At 42.6% G+C, this 20,047-nt stretch overlaps 2 protein-coding genes across 3 annotated transcripts in view; one reads left to right on the forward strand and one right to left on the reverse strand.

The window, feature by feature from the left end:
- The first annotated feature begins 1,500 nt into the window (after positions 1 to 1,500).
- Positions 1,501 to 10,070, forward strand: LOC138799573 (oocyte zinc finger protein XlCOF22-like). Of its 2 annotated transcripts, none has more exons than XM_069980944.1 (7): positions 1,501 to 1,579; positions 5,218 to 5,358; positions 5,443 to 5,604; positions 6,704 to 6,827; positions 7,213 to 7,313; positions 7,406 to 7,517; positions 8,469 to 10,070. In XM_069980944.1, exons 1-7 carry the CDS (start codon positions 1,523 to 1,525, stop codon positions 9,866 to 9,868), a joined length of 2,097 nt encoding a protein of 698 aa, XP_069837045.1. In that variant the 5' UTR covers positions 1,501 to 1,522; the 3' UTR covers positions 9,869 to 10,070. The 2 variants fall into 2 exon arrangements, with proteins under 2 accessions (XP_069837045.1, XP_069837046.1); XM_069980945.1 differs by lacking the exon at positions 1,501 to 1,579 and adding an exon at positions 3,748 to 3,810.
- A 5,062-nt stretch (positions 10,071 to 15,132) lies between these two features.
- LOC138800068 (uncharacterized) overlaps positions 15,133 to 20,047 on the reverse strand; it is a 46,921-nt gene continuing 42,006 nt past the window's right edge. The window contains exons 24-25 of the mRNA XM_069981875.1: positions 17,137 to 17,153; positions 15,133 to 16,106 (exon numbers count right to left, since the gene is read on the reverse strand). Coding sequence (XP_069837976.1) covers positions 15,232 to 16,106; positions 17,137 to 17,153 — 892 coding nt within the window. The 3' untranslated portion in view covers positions 15,133 to 15,231. The remainder of the gene's footprint in view (positions 16,107 to 17,136; positions 17,154 to 20,047) is intronic.

Here is a 20,047-nt window from a genome sequence, read left to right on the forward strand (position 1 = left end):
TAGATACAGATAGATAGTATACTAGATATAATGCACTCTATAGACACATGTATAGATAGTATACTAGATATAATGCACTCTATAGACACATGTATACATACAGATAGTATACTAGATATAATGCACTCTATAGACACATGTATACATACAGATAGTATACTAGATATAATGCACTCTATAGACACATGTATACATAGATAGTATACTAGATATAATGCACTCTATAGACACATGTATACATAGATAGTATACTAGATATAATGCACTCTATAGACACATGTATACATACAGATAGATCTTATACTAGATACAATGCACTATATTGTATTACACAGCATGACAATGAAGTGACACTCACCCTGACCACTAACTTCTCTGCAGGGATGTGCCGCCCTACACGGGAGCTGTGCTGGTGAGGACCGGTCACGTGGTGAGGGGGGCGGTCACATGACCCTCCTGTTTCCTCAGTGCGGGCTGTGCAGGAAGCGCAGGATGTGAATGTTGTTGTAGATGGGGGGATGAGCTGCCAGCAGGGGATATTGTTGTTGGGGGCAGGAAGTTCTGCTGGATGGGGGGAGGGCAGAAGTCAGGAGGAGGCTGGAAGTGGGGCACATGAGAGGACTATGGGGCTTTTGGGTTTAGGGCACAGCAGTCTGTCCCCCATCTGCTAGGATTGTGTGTATTAGGCGTTAAAATAATGAACATGCCTATTATTTCCAGACGCTGTTTGCTGAACAATAGCTGTTCACACAATGTACAATACGTCTGGTGGCCATACTTTACATTGTAGTCAGGGCCGTATTTACCACTAGGCACCCGTAGTCCGGTGCCTAGGGCAGCACTTTGCAGGGGGGCAGCACCAGGGAGCAGGGGAACCGAAACTTTTTTTTTTGTTTTTATTTTTTTAGTTTCCCTCCTCCCGTTCAGACTTGCCAGTAAATCTGGTGTCTTTTCCACGGGGGTGGGGGGTATGGTGGTATTGGTCAGGTCTGGTATCACCAATAGGTGCGTGTAGATGGGGCGTCTTCAGGTTAGTGCCTAGGGCAGCAGCAGCTGTTAATACAGCCCTGATTGTAGTGAATGGTTAATTGAATTGCGGCACACTCAACAGGTGCCTGCAATTCAGTTGTAGGGTGCTAACACACACGACTGATACGCAGTGTATTTTCTGCAGCAGATAGATCTAAATGACTGAACACAGCATCAAATCTGCACCATCAAATCTGCTGCGTATCTGCTGCAGATACGGTGTGTGTGTTAGCACCCGTAAAAAGATAATGTTCCTGCAGCCGATACAGCAGTATCAGCTGAAGGAAAGTGCCGAACGCCGTCCGTTGCTATAGTAAGTGTGAACAAAGCCTTACATTGTTTCATCATGCATTCTATGTACTAACCTGTTGGGGACCATAGAGGGTGGTAGGGATGGGGTTTTCAATCTTTTACTTTTTCTTATACAATAAAATACTTTTAAGAAATGGCTTCTTGGTACAAATATACCTATAGCCTGTAGGACATAAAGCAGATGGAGCTCTATGTTTATTTTATTTATACAACCCTAAAGCTGAAACTGAACTCCAAGGTGAGTTACTATAAAATGTGAGCTTAAGGGTAGCTTCACACGTACCGTATCGCTGCGTATTTAACGCTGCGTATTTATCGCTGCGTGTTTGGTGCGATTTTTACATGCGAGTTTTGGTTTTCACATGAAAATCATGATACATACGCAGCGATACGGTACGTGTGAAGCTACCCTATTGGGGTTTTTCCATCTTGTTAAGTTATGCCCTATCCACAGTGCCCCCCCCATTGGCCATTAGTCACGGCCAGGGCCGTTTCTGCCATGAGGCGGAATGAGTATTCCGCCTCAGGCGGCAGATTCTGCGCCCCTGCAGGGGGCGGCAGACAGCAGCCCTGCAGCCGCTCACCTGTCCTGCCGCAGCTGTCCCGTCGCCAACGCTCACCGCTGTCTTCCCGGCCCTGCAGCCGCTCACCTGTCCTGCCGCAGCTGTCCCGTCACCAACGCTCACCGCTGTCCCGCGCCGTCAGCCAGCAGCTGTCATCGCCCTCCAGCGAGTCATGAGTGCCCGGGGTCAGTGGGGGCATCACGGCCCCTGCTGACCCCGGGCACTCACGACTCGCTGAAGGGCGATGACAGCTGCTGGCTGATGGCACGGGAGCACGGAAGGGAACAGCGGTGAGCGTTGGAGGCAGGACAACCCATCGGCGGCAGGACAGGTGAGCGGCTGCAGGACCGGGAAGACAGCGGTGAGCGTTGGCGGCGATGACAGCTGCTGACTGACGGCGCGGGACAGCGGTGAGCGTTGGCGGCGGGACCGGACGGCTGCTGCAGGACAGGTGAGTGGCTGCAGGGCCGGCCGGGGAGGGGGGGGGTTGTTCAGGTGCTGGGGGGGGTTGTTCAGGTGCTGGGGGGGGGGGGGAATTGTTGTTAGTGAGGGGGCGGCCGCCTGAGGTTTGCCTCGGGCGGCGGAGACCCCAGAATTGGCCCTGGTCATGGCAGCACTGATTGGCTGAAGAGGGGAGCTGGGAATTTCAAACTATCGGAGCGGGGGGGGGGGGTGGCGATCGGAGCGGCAGCGGGGTGGCGATCGGAGCGGCGGCGGGGTGGCGATCGGAGCGGCGTTGGGGGGCGATCGGAGCGGCGGGGGTGGCGATCGGGGCGGCACAGGGGGCTGCGGTTGAGCGAAGGGGTGGGCTGCCATACGATATATCGTACCGTCTAAACGCTGATAGTTATTTTAAAAAAATCGGTACTTCGAAATCGTTAATCGTACGATCGGGCCAATAATCGCCTCGTGTAAACTTAGCATTACTGTGGTTTAGATGTCCATTAAAAGGGGCTGATCTGCCTTTCCAACATGTTTTGTGTGTGGAATATGCACAAGCCAGTGTTCTATATGTACGTGTGTTATAGATCAGCTAGTGGAGTACAGCTCGTAATGTTTTCCATGGCAGTCAGGGTCCAGGCATGGGTGTCTGAGTACCCGGCTGTGCATCTATACATTGCCTACAGAATGCACTACAATATTGCAGACTATGGCTATGTTCACACACCGTTGAAATGACGGCTGTTTTTATTGGATGACCATCATTATACAAATAACGGCCGTTATTAAATGGCGGCCATCCAATAAGAAACACCATTGTTTTGAACACAGCCTATTATAGCAGTGAAGACCGCTGGGAGTAAGTAAGAAGTTAAATTAAATAAAATGTACTCACCCTCCCCCCACTCCCCACTCCATATATATATATATTTATGTCATTTCATTCTCTTTTCTTTCCTTTTATCACCTAAACATAACGGCACAAACAATAAAATAATATTATTATTTTATTTATCCTGCACAGTAAATTCTGTAAAAAATTTTTTTTTAAATGCTAGATTGCTGTCGCCTCTGTCTGTAAACAAAGAGTTAATAAATTAACCAGTAAGATATATGAGCCCTCACGTAATGTCATTAGGAAGTACAACTGTGTAAACATGCCCTCCTACGGCTTTGTAGACCAAAAAGGCAACAATGAAAAATGCGTGGACACTTTAGGTCCAGAAGGTATAAAGGGGTTAAAGAAGTTTCAAGGGGTGTGACAAGACTGATCACATGACCGTAACATCATTGAAGGTCCTATACACACTGGAATGTAACATTTTCCTTTATCCCTTATAATGATGGTGATCACATGACCACGACATCAAGCTGGGCTTGTCCTATAGCCTGATGTGTAGTTGATCAGGTGACCATGACATCACTGAAGGTCCTGCAACTACTAGAATGTAACATTTGCAGATAAGTGAGTGGTCAGGTTATGTGTGCCTTGTATTCATTGTTATTATGTTCTGGTCTGACGTCCAATGTAGTTGTGTGTGTGTGTGTATATATATATATATATATATATGTGTGTGTGTATAATTGTGGTGTGTATTTAGAGTGAGTATTATTTTATAACGATCAGTGTTTAGACGGAACGATATATCGTACAGAAAATTCGTTTTGCGATCGCTTAAGCCTCACACAGGTAAAATCAGTGAACGACTGTTTACACGGAACGATCGGTGAATTTTTTGCGAACGATGAATGACGATTTAAGAACATGTTAAAAGATCAAAATGAACGATTTATCGATCGTTCGCCGCGTTTACACGTACAATTATCGTTCGAATTCGATCGTTGTCACGAAAATTCGCCCAATAATCGTTCCGTGTAAACATAGCATTAGGGTCCATTTACACAGAAAGATTATCTGCCAAAGCCAGAAACAGACTATAAACAGAGAACAGGTCATAAAGGAAAGACTGAGATTTCTCCTCTTTTCAAATCCAAAAAAGATATGGAAAACATCTGTCCGATGCCACTTTTAGTAGTAGTCTGTCTGCAGCCTGGCAGCCGCTGCTCAGTACTGACAAGGGGCAAGAACCCCGAAACAGATGTCTGCTTAGGGGAAGCTCTAAACCAGGGATGGGGAACCTTCGGCCCTCCAGCTGTTGCAAAACTACAATTACCATCATGCCTGGACAGCTAAAGCTTTGGCTGCCCAGGCATGATGGGAGTTGTAGTTTTGCAACAGCTGGAGGGCCGAAGGGTCCCCATCCCTGCTCTAAACAATAGTATCAGAGCTGCTTTGCATATCCTTCTTCCCAGAATCCTCAGTGGAGCAGGAATGGTCTATAAGTCTCCAAATACTTTTATAGTGCTCTCCTCAAGAAGAATTAACCCTTTGGTCCAACTAAGTGGATACAGTTTGGGACAAGGTCCATAAAGTCGTGGTTGGGTGAGCTGTGGTTGTGGAAGAACGTGACCGACCAACACATAGCCCTGACCTCAACCCCACTGATCTAGATAAACTAGAATGGAGATTGTGAGACCGGCCTTGTCTAACATTAAATGAACTTAATGGGTAGAAATGTATTCTTGTGGTTGCTATTGAACAGGGGCAGGAAACCTTGGCTCTCCAGCTGTTGCAAAACTACAACTCCCATCATGTCTGGACAGCCAACGCTTTAGCTTTGGCTGTCCAGACATGATGGGAGTTGTAAGTTTGCAACAGCCGGAGAGCCAAGGTTCCCTACCTCTGCTCTAGAAGGTCTCCTTTGTCCATTATGTATGTTCTTTTATCATTCCCAATCAGATATACGTTAGTTCATGTAGGAAGTTCTTTATGTTTCTATTTAAAAACACTTTCTCCTCCATTTTTTCCCAGGTCCTGGAAGTAAATAATGGCCAGATAGAAGCCCCTCCAGAGAAAATGAGTCTCTCTCCAAGGATGGACAAGGACAGACAATACATCAATGAGATGATATTAAATGTTACCCTAGAAATAATCTACCTGCTAACAGGAGAGGTGAGGGATTCTGGGAATTCTGTCACATGGTGTCACTATATAAGAGGCTGTATAAAGGGAAACTATGTATTGTTGTATATTCAGGCTTATACATTGACAAAGAAAAAACCTGAAGAGGATGACAAAAGGAACAGGAACCAGGTTCCTATCGTGGTGTCTCCATGTTTCTCGCTGGCCAATGTTAAAAGCAATGAACAGAAGATCCTAGAACTCACCAACAACATCATTCGTCTGATCACCGGAGAGGTGAGCGCTGGAACACTACAGAGGAGGGAGGATAGTGTATGGATGACTACTGTATCATTGGGCATGAAAGGGTTAAAGGAAAAAAGGAGGCTTTTATAATTTTTTGACATGTCATAAATTATTGATCACAGCGGGTCTCACTGCTGAGACCCGCTCTGATCAGAAGATATAGCCGGGGAGAGATCACAGGCCCCTCATTCTGTCACTATTTTTTTATAGACTTACATTGATAGTATTGACACAATCTGATCAGAGCAGGTCTCAGGAGTGTGACACACTGTGATCAATAACCTTTAATGTCAAAAGTTATTTTTAGTGACAGGTACGCTTTAATGATTTCACAGATAGGCTAATGAACTGAATTGACTAAATTGACTGCCTTACAATAGTCAGAACTTTTTTTGACAAATGATGAATAATAATAAACTTTTTTTTCTACTTCTAGAGGAATAATACAGCTCTAAAAGTATTGCATTTGGTCCAAAGTCATTGGATTTAGCTTGTGGTTTGTACTTGGCGTGTAAATGATAAGTTAGCAGGATTTTTGTATTAAGGGGGAACTATCAGCAGCTACGCATCAAACCTGTTGATATGTCCCTATAGCGCTAAGGAGGAAGGTATGTGTGTTATCATCCTCCTCTGTGCTGGTCCTGCGCAGTTAGTCAGAGTAATCTTTGCACAGTTAGGAGCCCTGCCTTGTTATCGGGCCAGATTACGAAGCAGTGCCCCTAAGGGTGCTCCGGAGCAGAGTTTACCCCGACTAACATCACAGGACCAGCGCAGAGGAGGAAGGTAACATACATACCTTACTCCTCAGTGTCCCAGGGAGTTATTAGCAGATTAGTTAGATTCGTCTAACCTTATGAGAGTTCCCTTTTAATAGTATAATTGATTGACCAATAGTCCATTTAGCGGAGTTGATATTACTTTTGAAAGTTTATTTTTTTATAAAGATTTCATGTTTTATGTATTCTGTTGAGCATCAGAAAACGTAACTTGTCTAGTTGGAGACCATTCTGGGGTTGCCTAGTATTGTTTTGTTTTGGTGAACACATTGACAGTTTGAAGTATTCTCTGAATTTGTTACCTTACATATCAGGTTCCTATGAGATGTGAGGACGTCACTGTCCATCTTTCCACGGAGGAGTGGGAATTTGTAGAAGAGCATAAGCATCTCTATAAGGACATTTTAATAGAGAACCACCACTCTGTTGCATCATCAGGTAAGAGAAGACCATCATTGACTGCAAGGAGAGGGTTGATTTCGGTCTAAAAAAATTATTTATCTCTTAAACACATTCTCTAGGCAACTTATTTGGTGGAGATCCCCATCCCAGCTATGAGACATATTGCTTTCCCTCACTATAGACTAGGGGTAGGGGTCAGTGTTGGTCTCAAGCAGGGATGGGGGGATCCATTGGCACTCCAGATGTTGAAAAACTGCAATTCCCACCATGCCTGGACAGACAAAGCTTTGCCTGTCCAAGATTGATAGGAATTGTAGTTTTGCAGCAGCTGGCATGCTAAAGGTTCCGCCATCCCTGCTATAGACCAACACTGACCACATATGAACAAAATATTTAATAACCCTCCATATGTTTTTTACAGAGAGATCCACTAAGGAGAACATAACAGCGGATGAATTCTCTTGTCTGCTTCAAACCCAGGACTGCCCAAAGACAAATGACAATGTCCCACACGATTTCCAGGTAGATGCCTATGTTCCTATTTAGTGTACAGTGTTCTGTTAAACTTACTTTATAAACTTTCTTCTTATTTGTAATTTATGTAAAAAAATTAGGCAGAATATCTGACTTATATTAAAGAAGAAAATCTAATAGAAGAAAAAGAGATGTACGAGGAGATCAGCCAGCAATTTATGGAAACTGAAATGTCAACAGATATTAACACAGGTTAGTGATACCACTTGGTGCTGTACATGTAGCTTAAAGTGACTCTGTACCCATAATCTGTCCCCCCCAAACCACTTGTACCTTCAGATAGCTGCTTTTAATCCAAGATCTGTCCAGGGGTCCATTCGCCAGGGGATGCAGTTATTGTCCTAAAAACAACTTTTAATCCTACAGCGCTGTGTCTAACGGCCTGGGCTTACATTTGTTTATGCATTAGGCTGGCACCACCTCTACGTCCTTCCTCCCCACCCCTCCTCATCATTAGGAATGATCCAGGAACATTTACTGCTGTTTGAGCTTTGCACAGGTGTCTTAACGATCCAGCCCATGTTCAGTATTCACACAGGTAGGGAATAGGAAGCAATCTGCCTGGAGCATTTCTAGTGAAGAGGAGGGACAGAGAGGTTGTGCCAGCCTAATGCATATACAAATGTAAACCCCGGCCGTTAGACACAGCGTTGCCGGATTAAAAGTTGTTTTTATGACAATAACTGTATCCCCTGCCGAATGGACCCCAGGACAGATCTTGGATTAAAAGCAGCTATCTGAAGGTACAAGTGGTTTGGGGGGGTCAGATTGTGGGTACAGAGTCGCTTTAAAGGGCTAAACTGGCAATACAAATATTAGGGCTAGGCTGCCTTAAAAAAAAAAAAAAAAAAAACACGATGAGCTCAAACTCTGCTTGGGAAACAGAAGAAAAGAACAGATCAAAACGTTCCATGGTCAACCATGTGCGTTTGATGCATTTGATTTGTTTTTGTTTTTTTTATAATGGAAGTCAATGAAAAAAAAACAGACAATAGCGGATGTACACAAATGCATCCCTTTTTTCCATTAAACAGACAGCAAAAACGCAATGTGAACCCAGTTCTGTATTCATGTCTTTATTACATGAGTATATTTTATTTTGCTTTGCAAAACATTAAATATACTTTTTTCTGCTTCCAATAGGTAACTTAAGCGAGAACTGGGAAGAACAGCTTTTATCTCCAGAAAATGAGGCAAAATATAACAATATTGCACATGATAATTTTGAAGAAGACTCGGTTACTTCAGAGGTAACTCTAGTCCTTCTCAACAGAGATCTAGTTTCCAATCACGGTAAAACCGAGGAATTTTTAGCTGATCAATTACAAGATGATAAAGAAATTGAAAATGATAAAGAGGGTCAAATAATTCCATACTTTGAAGGTGACAAAATGTCTGACATGAAATTGCCATTTTCCTGTGCAGTATGTGGAAAACTTTTTACCCGAAAGTCAGATCTTGTTAGACATCAGAAAATTCACACAGGAGTGAAGCCGTATTCATGTTCTGAATGTGATAAATGTTTTAGGCAGAAATCAGATCTTTTTAACCATCAAAGAATACATACAGGTGAAAAACCATTTTCATGTTTGGCATGTGGAAAATATTTTTCTCAGAAATCCAGTCTTATTAAACATCAAAGAATCCACAATGGAGTGGAGTCATTTTCTTGTTCAGAATGTGGGAAAATTTTTACTAGCAAATCGTGTCTTGTTGAACATCAGAAAACTCACACTGGAGAGAAACAATTTTTATGTTCAGAATGTGGAAAATGTTTTGGATTAAAATTTCTTCTTCTTAAACATCAAAGAACTCACACAGAGAGGCCATTTTCATGTTCAAAATGTGGAAAGTGTTTTGCCAGTATGTCAAATCTTGTTGACCATCAGATAACTCACACAGGAAAGAAACCATTTTTCTGTAGAGAATGTGAAAAATATTTCACTAGGAAATCTGGACTTGTTGAGCATCAGCGAATACATGCAGGAGATAAGCCATTTGCATGTTCAGAGTGTGGAAAATGTTTTATCTTGAATTCACTTCTCATTAAACATCAAAGGACTCACACAGGAGAGAAGCCATTTGTATGTTCACAATGTCATAAACGTTTCACCAGGAAATGGAGTCTTTATGAGCATCAGAAAACACACACAGGGGAGAAGCCATTTTCATGTTCAGAATGTGGGAAATGTTTCACTCTGAAGTCGCTTCTTTGTAAACATCAAAGAACTCACACGGGAGAAAAGCCATATTCATGTTCAGAATGTGGGAAAACATTTACAAGGAAATTGAGTCTTATTAAACATCAGAGCGCTCACACAGGGGGGAAGGCATTTTCTTGTTCAGACTGCGGGAAATGTTGTGCTCTAAAATCACATCATGTTACACATCAAAGAACTCACACAGAGCAGATATATTTTGCCAGCAGATCCCATCTTGTTGAACATCAGATAAGTTCTTGTCATATAGAAGAGGAAAATATATTACCCATCAGTGAAGTCACGGACATCAAACAGTTAATAATTAACATGTCCCAAAAATAGAAAATGTAAAGGGAAGCCTTCTCCTATGGATCTGTTACAGTCTTGTAGATCTACAGATGCTTGTAAATCTGTTGTTTATGATGTGTACCCCTATTCCCTTAGACAAGGCTTTGCTACTTATTCCATGCTTTATACATTGTTTTAGTTGCTCTGCTTTAATATGATAATTTCTATAAAAATCTGCTGGAAAAAAAATACAATAAAAATGCAAATAAACTAAAACAAAATGCATTGTTTTGTGGCAGAAAAAAGAGAAATGATTGTGTTAGTAATATGAAGCATGGATTCACATTGGCCAAGATCATCAAACTGAAAGATTGTTGAGCTTAAAACTCCACAGAGAGATACATGTCTGGATGCTTGCTCAGTGTATTCTGACTTCTGCAGGGAGAGAGACATGGCTCTAGGCCAATGTTTCCCAACCATTTCTACCTTGGGGCACCCCTACCAAGTAACGTTGTACAAAATACAAAAAAAAAATCCTCATTCAGTGACTTGCAGGTGAGAGAAGAGAGCAGCGGTGTGCTGCTGCTGTTCCTATTTCACAGAAGCATGCTAAAGACAACATGATCTTTTACACAAAACTGATTATCGTCTGTAATAGGACCCTTAGGCTCTGCACTTTTCCTGCAACTTCCTTCCCACCTATAGGCTCCCAAACTGTAGTAATTTCACTGTTTGGTGGAATGCGACTAGCTATGTGGGTTTTCTCCTGTATGTAGGATCCCGTGCTGTGTCCCCCCCTATAGTAAAAATGCCCCTTGCTGTGCCGACATATAGTAATAATGATTCTTGCTGTGCCTCCATATTGTAATAAGGCCACCTGCTGTGCTCCCATATAGTAATAATGCCTCCTGCTGTGCCCCCATATAGTAGTAATGCCCATTGCTGTACCCTCCATATAGTAATAATGTCTCCTACTCTGCCCTCCATATAGTAGTAATGTCCCCTGCTGTGTCCCCATATAGTAATAATGCCCCTTTCTTTGCCGACATATAGTAATAATGCCCCGTTGTGCCTTCCATATAGTAATAATGTCCCCTGCTGTGTCCCCATATAGTAATAATGCCCCTTTCTTTGCCGACATATAGTAATAATGCCCCGTTGTGCCCTCCATATGGTAATGTCCCCTCCTGTGCCTCAATATAGTAATATTTCCCCATTGTGCCCTCCGTATAGTAATAATGTCTCCTGCTGTGCCCTCCATATAGTAATAATGTCTCCTGCTGTGCCCTCCATATAGTAATAATGTCTCCTGCTGTGCGCCCATAGTAACAATGTCCCCTGCTGTGTCCTGCATATTAATAATGCTCTCTGTTGTGGGCCTTTATATAGTAATAATGCCCCCTACTGTGTCACCCACATAGCAAAATGCCCCTTGTTGTGCCCTCATATTTAACATCTTCACGTCCTCAATACGTATACATATGTTCCTATTGCACTTGTCCTGTGCAGTAGGAACGTGTGTATATATCTATCTAACTATATATAATATAATATATATATATATATATATATATACACGTTCCTGCAGTGAAGGGGCTCACTGATGCCCGGAACACATCCAATCAGCAGGGATCTTGCACTAGCCCACCCCCTGTGTGACGTCGGTATTGCTTTAAAACGAGCGGTCACATGACCGCACCACACAGGAAGCAAGCTGCTGTTGTGTACTACAGACTACTGAGAAGATATTGTTGGAAAGGAAAGATTAGGAAAGCGGAGAGGAGAAACATCTAGTGATTGAGAGAGAAATATAGAGAGGGCGAAAGATAATTAGGCATAGGACAGCAAAGGGTGCAAGGAACCAAAACGTACTGTACAGATATACAAGTCCTATACTTCTGATGTGTATATCACATCCGTCTTATCCTGAGAGACAAAAATACCTGGTGCAGGTGTAAGCATTAGATCTTAAAAAAGTGCTATATATACATACATATACACAATTTTTATACTTGGACCCTTCTGATTGATAGTGTGTATATCACATCTGTCTTATCGTGAGAGACTAAAATATCTGGTGCAGGTGTAAGCATTATATCTTAAAAAAGTGTTATATATATATATATAGACAATTTCTATACTTGTCCTATATATTACAAGTCATTCATATATATATATATATATATATATATATATTATACACAAGTCCTATATATTACAGAAAATACTGTTCTCATCTACCAAGTGTAGCAATCAGAATTTGAATATAAAGTCATGGCACAGCGGCAGCAGGAAACCTCACAAAGCGTTTCAGGCAGAGGGCAGGGCAGAGAGTCTGGCTCAAGGGGCAGAAGAGGAAGTAGCGCAGGAAGAGGGTCCAGTGGCAGGCCTGAGCTTCCTTTGTCACACCAGGGTCGTGTCCACATGTCTAATTCCACAGTCCTGGAGTGGCTGGCTCACACTTCGACGTCCACAAGGATGAGTAGTGAGACAACCAGACAGGTATCTGTGGTACCTCGGACACGACCCTGACTTGGCATGGGCACGCAGCAATTCCCCCACGTCCTCGATCTGACATCCTCAGCAACATCCCGCTAACTTTTGACCCGCCGCCTGCAAGGGATCTGTTGGCGTCTATGAGCAGCGAACTGCTCTTTGATGATGATGAGCACATGGGGGAAGAGACAGGGGACAATCAAGTGCATGGCATAGCTGTGTCGGAGGCGATATCAGAGCAGGCCCTTGTTAGGCCTGGCAGGAGAGCAGAAGACAGTAGACGAGAGAGGGCTGGGCAGGAGCCTGATGAAGATGATAGCATCATTCTGGAACAGGATGATGCTACATCGGATGTTATATGGGATCCACGGCAGGATTTGGCTTATTCTACGGATTCGTCAGCCGGGAATCCATCCGCCAGAAGGCCCGCACCAACTTAAAAGCAGACAGGCAGCAGTAGTCAACTAACAAGTCGAAATGTAGCCGGGACAAGTAGATGACCACTGGGGAAACCTCCTCCACTGCAGGTCCTAGTATCGACAGTGCCGCCCATCCTCGCAGCCTGTCGGTACTAGACTGTACACCTCGCCTGTGTGGCAGTTTTTTAAAAAGTGCCCGAAGGATACCTATGTGGTCATCTGTCACCTTTGCGACAGGCGCATTATGTTGGCTACTGCTGGGCCTTAACTGGCATCTAGGTTGACTACTGGTGTGCCTGCCCTTGCCTCCTTGTTGGCTACTGCTGGACCTTAACTGGCATCCATGTGGACTACTGCTGCTCCTGCTTGGCCTCCACGTTGACTACTGTTGCTCCTGCCTGGCCTCCATGTTGGCTACTGCTGATCCTGCCTAGCCTCCATGTTGGCTACTGCTGATCCTGCCTGCCCTCCATGTTGACTACTGTTGCTCCTGCCTGGCCTCCATGTTGGCTACTGCTGATCCTGCCTGGCGTCCATGTTGGCTACTGCTGATCCTGCCTGGCCTCCATGTTGGCTACTGCTGATCCTGCCTGCCCTCCATGTTGACTACTGTTGCTCCTGCCTGGCCTCCATGTTGGCTACTGCTGCTCCTGCCTGGCCTCCATGTTGGCTACTGTTGCTCCTGCCTGGCCTCCATGTTGGCTACTGCTGCTCCTGTCTGGCCTCCATGTTGACTACTGCTGCTCCTGTACTGGCCTCAAATGACTATTGTTGGACCTCCACTGGCCTCCAATGACTACTGCTGCTCCTTCACTGCATTTGTGACCTTTTTCCTGCATATACCCAGTAATGGTAAATCAAGGGTTATTGGTCTGGGGCTTGCTCAATGGCTTCATCCTGTCCCCTGTGATCATCTAATCTGCCTGTTAAATCTTACTCCCAAGACACTTGGAAACAAACTGACTAAGTTGCTCTTGCAAATACAGCGGCTAGGACGTGAATAGCTTGATGCTGGAAGCAGTCCTCTCCTCCATCTTTACCAGATCTGATCTCTAGAATCAAAGAAATGAGGTCCATGGATTACCTTACCGCTTCCCTAAATGACAGAGTGGTCAAGTTTGAGGCTGTAAGGTCCCCTAAGGATCACTATTGTGTGCAAAGTGGTTAGGTATAAGGCCTAGCCTCTCTTATTTTACCCCCCTCCCCCATTCATATCTATTTCCCTTCTTATGTTTTATGTGGTATGTAATTGTCTATGATCCAGTGATATATCAGTTTTGGTATAATGACTACCTACTAATAGTTGAGGCTTGATTTTCCTACACTTATTTGCTTTATTATCCTCCTGAAGTAGCATAAGAATTCATACATGTTGCATATTGTAATATCCTCTCTTTGGGGTCTTGGGACTCCTTGGGCCTTTTTTTTTTTATACCTACCTTGTTGTTATTGCTTACTGTACGTCATATTCATTGCTATGTTTGTCCTTTTATTTTGGTATAAACATTGAAAAGTTAAATAAAAAAAATGTAAAAAAAAACAAAAAAAAAAAACACTTTTCAAACTACCCTAGTCTAACACCCTCCTGTCTCCTCCTTTCACACCTCTCCTGCTCTCATTGTTGTCGCCATTGCTCTGTTGTAAGTTTTTGGATATCCAGGACTATATTGAAGATGACGCTTTCCGGGTAACTACATCTCCCAGCATGCCGTTCACCAAGTCTGAATTCCCCAGACAAACATTGGGTTTTAAAGGAGATATGTGCTGTGCCCTGTACTATGAGTGGTGCCTTGTACTGAGTAATATCCGCGGAATTCCGCTGTCTGTCCGCGCGCCTTTCCGCTGGCTCCATAGACACCATTCTATGGGCCGGCGTATTCCGCTATCCGCTGAAAGAAGTGACATGTCACTTCTTTAGGCGGATAGCGGAATACGCCGGCCCATAGAATGGTGTCTATGGAGCCGGCGGAAAGGCGCGGCCGTGCGCGCGGACAGCCAACGGAATTCCGCTGAGTTTATCCGCGAGAATTCTGTAGTGTGAACCCACCCTTAATGAGTAAATCTCATATTTTGGTTTCACAAAATACATTTACTATAAAGATGAGAGTGATCCAGATTTATTATTGTCTGCTGACTGTTCAACATGCCAACTGCATTATGGGGCTTCTATTTTTCCTTTTCTATTCTTACTAATTTGATGCATAATAACTGATCAATCTCTGACAATTTGCAAAGGGCTAATTTTCACCAATGTACAGAAATAGTAAATGCCATCTACCTACCGTGCACCAAACTTTGGGGCTTGAGGGACCGATATATAGAATTTGCAATAAGTAAATTGCCCAAGTGTGTGTGTGAGTTAGCCACTTTATTTTTAAGAAAATTGTTGATCCACTGAGACATATGTAGGAGATTTACATATATTTTATTGCAATATAAGACATAATAAAATCAAATAAGGTGACATTAAAATTAGAATTGCCGAGAATGTTTGTGTATCTTCTACATTATTTGCTCCTTTAGTGCTTCTTGAACCGTATACCTAGAGGAAAAACCTATAATCTGAACTTCTTCATTACTGTGAAGTTTCTGATGATTTAAAAAGGCAGATTTATGAATAAAACATTGTCCACAATCTGAACATGAAAACGGCTTCTCCTCTGAGTGAGTTCTCATATGTCCAAGCAATTCTGCTTTTTGCGTAAATGATTTCCCACACTGTAGGCATGAAAATGGCTTTTCAACTATGTGAGTTTTCTGATGATCAATAAAATCCGATTTCATGGTAAAACTTTGCCCGCATTCTGAACAATAATAGGCCTTCACCCCTGTGTGAGTTCTCTGATGTCTTTGAAGATTTGATTTTCTGGCAAAACAATTACCACATTCGGAACATGAAAACGGTTTCTCGCCTGTATGAATTTTCTGATGGTCAACGAGATGGGATTTCACAGTAAAACATTTTCCGCATTCTGAACATGAAAAGGGTTTGACCCCTGAATGAATTCTCTGATGTCTTGTAAGATCTGATTTATTTTTAAAACTTTTCCCACATTCTGTACATAAAAATGGCTTTCCGCTTCTGTGATTTCTTCGGTGTGCATAAAAACTTAATTTCTTTTTAAACTGTTTCCCACATTCCATACAAGTATATATTTTAGTTCCTCTGTCACCTGTACATTGTTGATCATTCTGTGATTGATCACATTCAGATTCCTTGTGAGTATTGGGGCAAGTGGATAGATCTTTCTCGTAAAGGACCGACTTTTCACTTGAGGTAATGGAATATTCTCCAGAATTATATTGTGAGATATTGGTATATTCTACTTCATGATCTGCAGGTAAAAGATGCCCCTCCTGTTTTTTGTTGCAGTCATCTGTTAGGAATAGAAAGAGATGAAATTTTTGATAGCCCAGATTTTGTATGTCACAACATAATATCTATTAAAAGGAGAAGGCCAGAGAAATGTTTTATTTAAGTATTCTATTGCCCCCCATAAGTTATACAAATCCCCAATATACACTTATTACAGGAAATGCTTATAAAGTGCTTTTTTCCCTGCACTTACAACTGCATCAAGGCTTCACTTCCTGGATAACATGGTGATGTCACTTCCTGGATAACATGGTGATGTCACGACCCGACTCCCAGAGCTGTGCGGGCTGTGGCTGCTGGAGAGGATGATGGCAGGGGGATGCTCAGTGTCCCTCCAGTGCCCTGTGTCCCTCAGTGTCCCCCTGCCATCTTCCTCTCTAGGAGCCACAGCCCGCACAGCTCTGGGAGTCGTGACATCACCATTTTATCCAGGAAGTGAAGCCTTGATGCAGTAGTAAGTGCAGGGAAAAAAGCACTTTATGGGCATTTCCCATAATAAGTGTATATTGGTGATTTGTATAACTTTTGGGGGGCAATACAATACTTTAATAAAGACATCTCCTTTAACTTTTCCAAATGATCAGTTCTATTTTTTTACGGTGATTAAAAAGTCCAACCTATTAGCCTACTGTATTTATACAGAAGAAATAATTGCCAGTTGTCTCATTTTAGGAAAACAAAACTCACAAAATGATGAAAGCGGATAAATCCCTGGAACGAAAGCTCCCCTCCTCTTAGCAACCTAGTAGTCATACTTTTTTAAATAAATGAGTTTACATGTTACCCAGGGATTTAAGGTTCAGTCAATAGTTATCTCTCCTGTACTTATATACATAATGAACACATGATCATGTTCTGTATGGGAAGGGGAGGGGTAATCCGCAGCCACAAACAGCTGGCGGTGGCTTATCTCTCTGAGAACACACTATCTCCACCAGCATTATCTGTCTGTGGAGTCTTAGGAGAGCCCTTTACACTTTATACTGACAGCCAAAATCAGCATTAAAGGGGCATTGAAACTTTTGTCTTACCCCTTCCCTTCCGAGACCTGGGGAGAGGGCGGGACTAAGTCACAATCATTGCATGCTGAAACGTCAGCTATTTGACATTGCGTGTGAAGGCTTACTCCCAGGATGTGGGGTCTAAAGAATGTAAGCACTGGTGAGCAGAAGGCTTCAGATATTTTCTGCTCACCGGACAACTCCTTTAATTATATGGGGACCTTTAGGCTCAGAAACAACAAGCCTCTACACAGGCAGATTATCTGCAACGAGTGTTCCTAGATGCCCTAGGGAGTCCTGGAAAACATGGATACAGACTACGGCTGTATCCATGTTTTCCAGGCAGTCTTTGGCATCCAACTTCTTAAGCCACAGTAATCAAATGCAGAGTGTTCAGGTCCGGATGCACCCGAGCATGCTTGAGGTTCGCACATGTATAATAAAAAAACGTCTCTAAGAATGTGCTGTCCGGCAAGTAGAGCACTATGTGGCAAAATAAAATGATAGCCACCCATGGCATGAAGAGGTCCATCTTCCTGTTTTTTTTGGTTTATCATTAACCCTTTGAGGACCAGGCCCAAAATGACCCAGTGGACCGCGCAAATTTTGATCTTAGTGTTTTCTTTTTCCCTCCTCCCCTTCTAAGAGCTCTAGCACTCCCAGTTTTCTATCTGTAAGTGCTTGTTTTTTACAGGAATAGTTGTACTGTGTAATGGCGTCATTCATTTTACCATAACATGTATGATGGAATCCCAAATATATTATTTATGAAGATATAAATAGGTGAAATCGTAAAAAAGAATGCAATATGGTAACGTTTGGGGGGTTCCTGTGTCTACGTAATACACTATATGGTAACAGCGACATGATACTATTATTCTATAGGTCAGCCCGAACACAACCATATGCAGGTTACACAGATTCCCTAATGTTATATATTTTTTAATGAAATCCTTTTTTTTGGCAATTAAATATTAATAAAATGGGCCTATTGTGACGGTTATAACGGCTTTAGTTTTTTACCTACGGGGCTGTATGGGGTGTCATTTTTTCCGCCATGATCTCTAGTTTTTATTAATACCATATTTGTGAAGATCGGACATTTTGATCACTTTTTATTAATTTTTAAATCGGTAATCCGTGCATTTTTCCCTCTTTTCGTGTACGCCGTTCGCCATGACTCTTGTTATAATTTAATAGATCAGATAATTACGCACGCTACGGTATATTATGTGTTTAATTTATTTTTATATGTTTTATTTATATAATAGGATGGGTGGTGATTTAAACTTTTATTGGGGGAGGGGTTTTGGGGTAGTGTGTTGTGTTTTTAACTTTTTTTTTTTTTTTTTTTTTTACACATTTGAAGTCCCTTTGGGGGACTTTTACATAGACTAGTGTGATTACACACACTGATCATTGCTATGCCATAGGCATAGCATTGATCAGGGTTATCAGCGATCTGCTTATCAAGCCTGCCTGTGCAGGCTCAGTGAAGCAGATCGCCAATCAGACCGCACAGATGCAGGTGAGAGACCTCCGGCGGTCCGTTTCAACTATCGGGACGTTTAAGGAGTTAATGACATGCGGCAGCGCGATCGCTGCAGCGTGTCCTGAATGGTGAGGTGCCCCCACCTGCTATGAAGCGGGAAAAACACCCAGGACGTACAGTTACGTCCAGGGTCGTCTGGTGACAGACTTCCATGACGTAACTGTACGTCCTGGGTCATCTAGGGGTTAAAGGTGTTATCCAGGGAAATTTTTTTCATTCAAATAAACTGGTGTCAGAAATTTATATAGATTTGTTATTTACTTCTATTTAAAAATCTCAAGACTTCCCATTCTTATCAGCTGCTGTATGTCCTGCAGGAAATGGTGTTTTATTTACATTCAGACACAGTGCTCTCTGGTGACATCTCTGGCCAAGACAGGAACTGTCCTGAACAGGAGAGGTTTTCTATGGGGATTTGCTACTGCACTGGACAGTTCCTGTCTTGGCCAGAGATGTCAGCAGAGAGCACAGTTCCTGAATGTAAATAAAACAACATTTCCTGCAGGACATACAGCAGCTGATAAGTATGGGAAGACTTGAGATTTTTGAATAGAAGTAAATTACATATCTATATAACTTTCTGACACCAGTACATTTGAAAGAATTATTTTTCGCTGAATAACCCCTTAAAGCACACCTGTGAACCAAGACCTTCCACTGCTCTCTCTATCCTGGTTAGAGCTAGTTAGAACCTCAGTTTGACGCTACCTTTTTAACATCATTAGATTGGGATAGCCTTTATTTTCCAAAAACAATAGACTGACAGGTTTTGTAAGAAAGCTTTTTATTCTGACATTTTGAGACTATAATTGATGCTGATGCCTCAGAAAGTCAAGTGGTAAAAAAAAGGCCAGATCGTCTTGGAGCTATGTATGCCTATGTAGATATTTAACTGGTGTTGGGATTAGTGGGAGTCCCAATGGCCAACCCCCCACCCCGATCAACTGAGTTGGGAATACCCCTTTAAATATTATTCTGTATAGGACTTACCCATTATTCATGGTAAATGATTCTATGAGTATTTTATCTTCCAGTAAATTACTTCTGGCTAAAACGGCTCATCTAATGAAGGTATGAATCTATGGTTAATAATGAATTCACATATTAAAGGTGTTAATATGTGAAGACAGTTTATAAACCTTTAAGATTTTAAAGCATAATTACACTGGAATTTATGTGCCTTTCCTTTTAGATGCTTTTGGTTTAAAGCTCAGTCATTGGTTTGGTTTAAAACTCAGTTACTTCTCCATCCTAACAAAAAGAAGCTGTGATCGGATCGGTTTCAAAAACCTACAAACTCCCCCTAAACTTGCTAATCTCTGGTCAGTGCTGTGGCTTCTGCCCTTTAAAACTGACCTGTCAGCTGTATGTTGCTGACTAAAGTAAAGG

Source organism: Dendropsophus ebraccatus, chromosome 8 (genome assembly GCF_027789765.1).
Source record: "Dendropsophus ebraccatus isolate aDenEbr1 chromosome 8, aDenEbr1.pat, whole genome shotgun sequence".
Lineage (NCBI taxonomy): Eukaryota > Metazoa > Chordata > Amphibia > Anura > Hylidae > Dendropsophus > Dendropsophus ebraccatus.

Excerpts from the sequence above, each read along its gene's own strand:
- LOC138799573 (XM_069980944.1), top strand. The coding sequence starts at position 1,523 with ATGGAGCTCTATGTTTATTTTATTTATACAACCCTAAAGCTGAAACTG. Across the intron at positions 1,580-5,217 it reads AGCTGAAACTGAACTCCAAG|GTCCTGGAAGTAAATAATGG; the intron begins GTGAGTTACTAT and ends ATTTTTTCCCAG. Across the intron at positions 5,605-6,703 it reads TTCGTCTGATCACCGGAGAG|GTTCCTATGAGATGTGAGGA; the intron begins GTGAGCGCTGGA and ends CTTACATATCAG.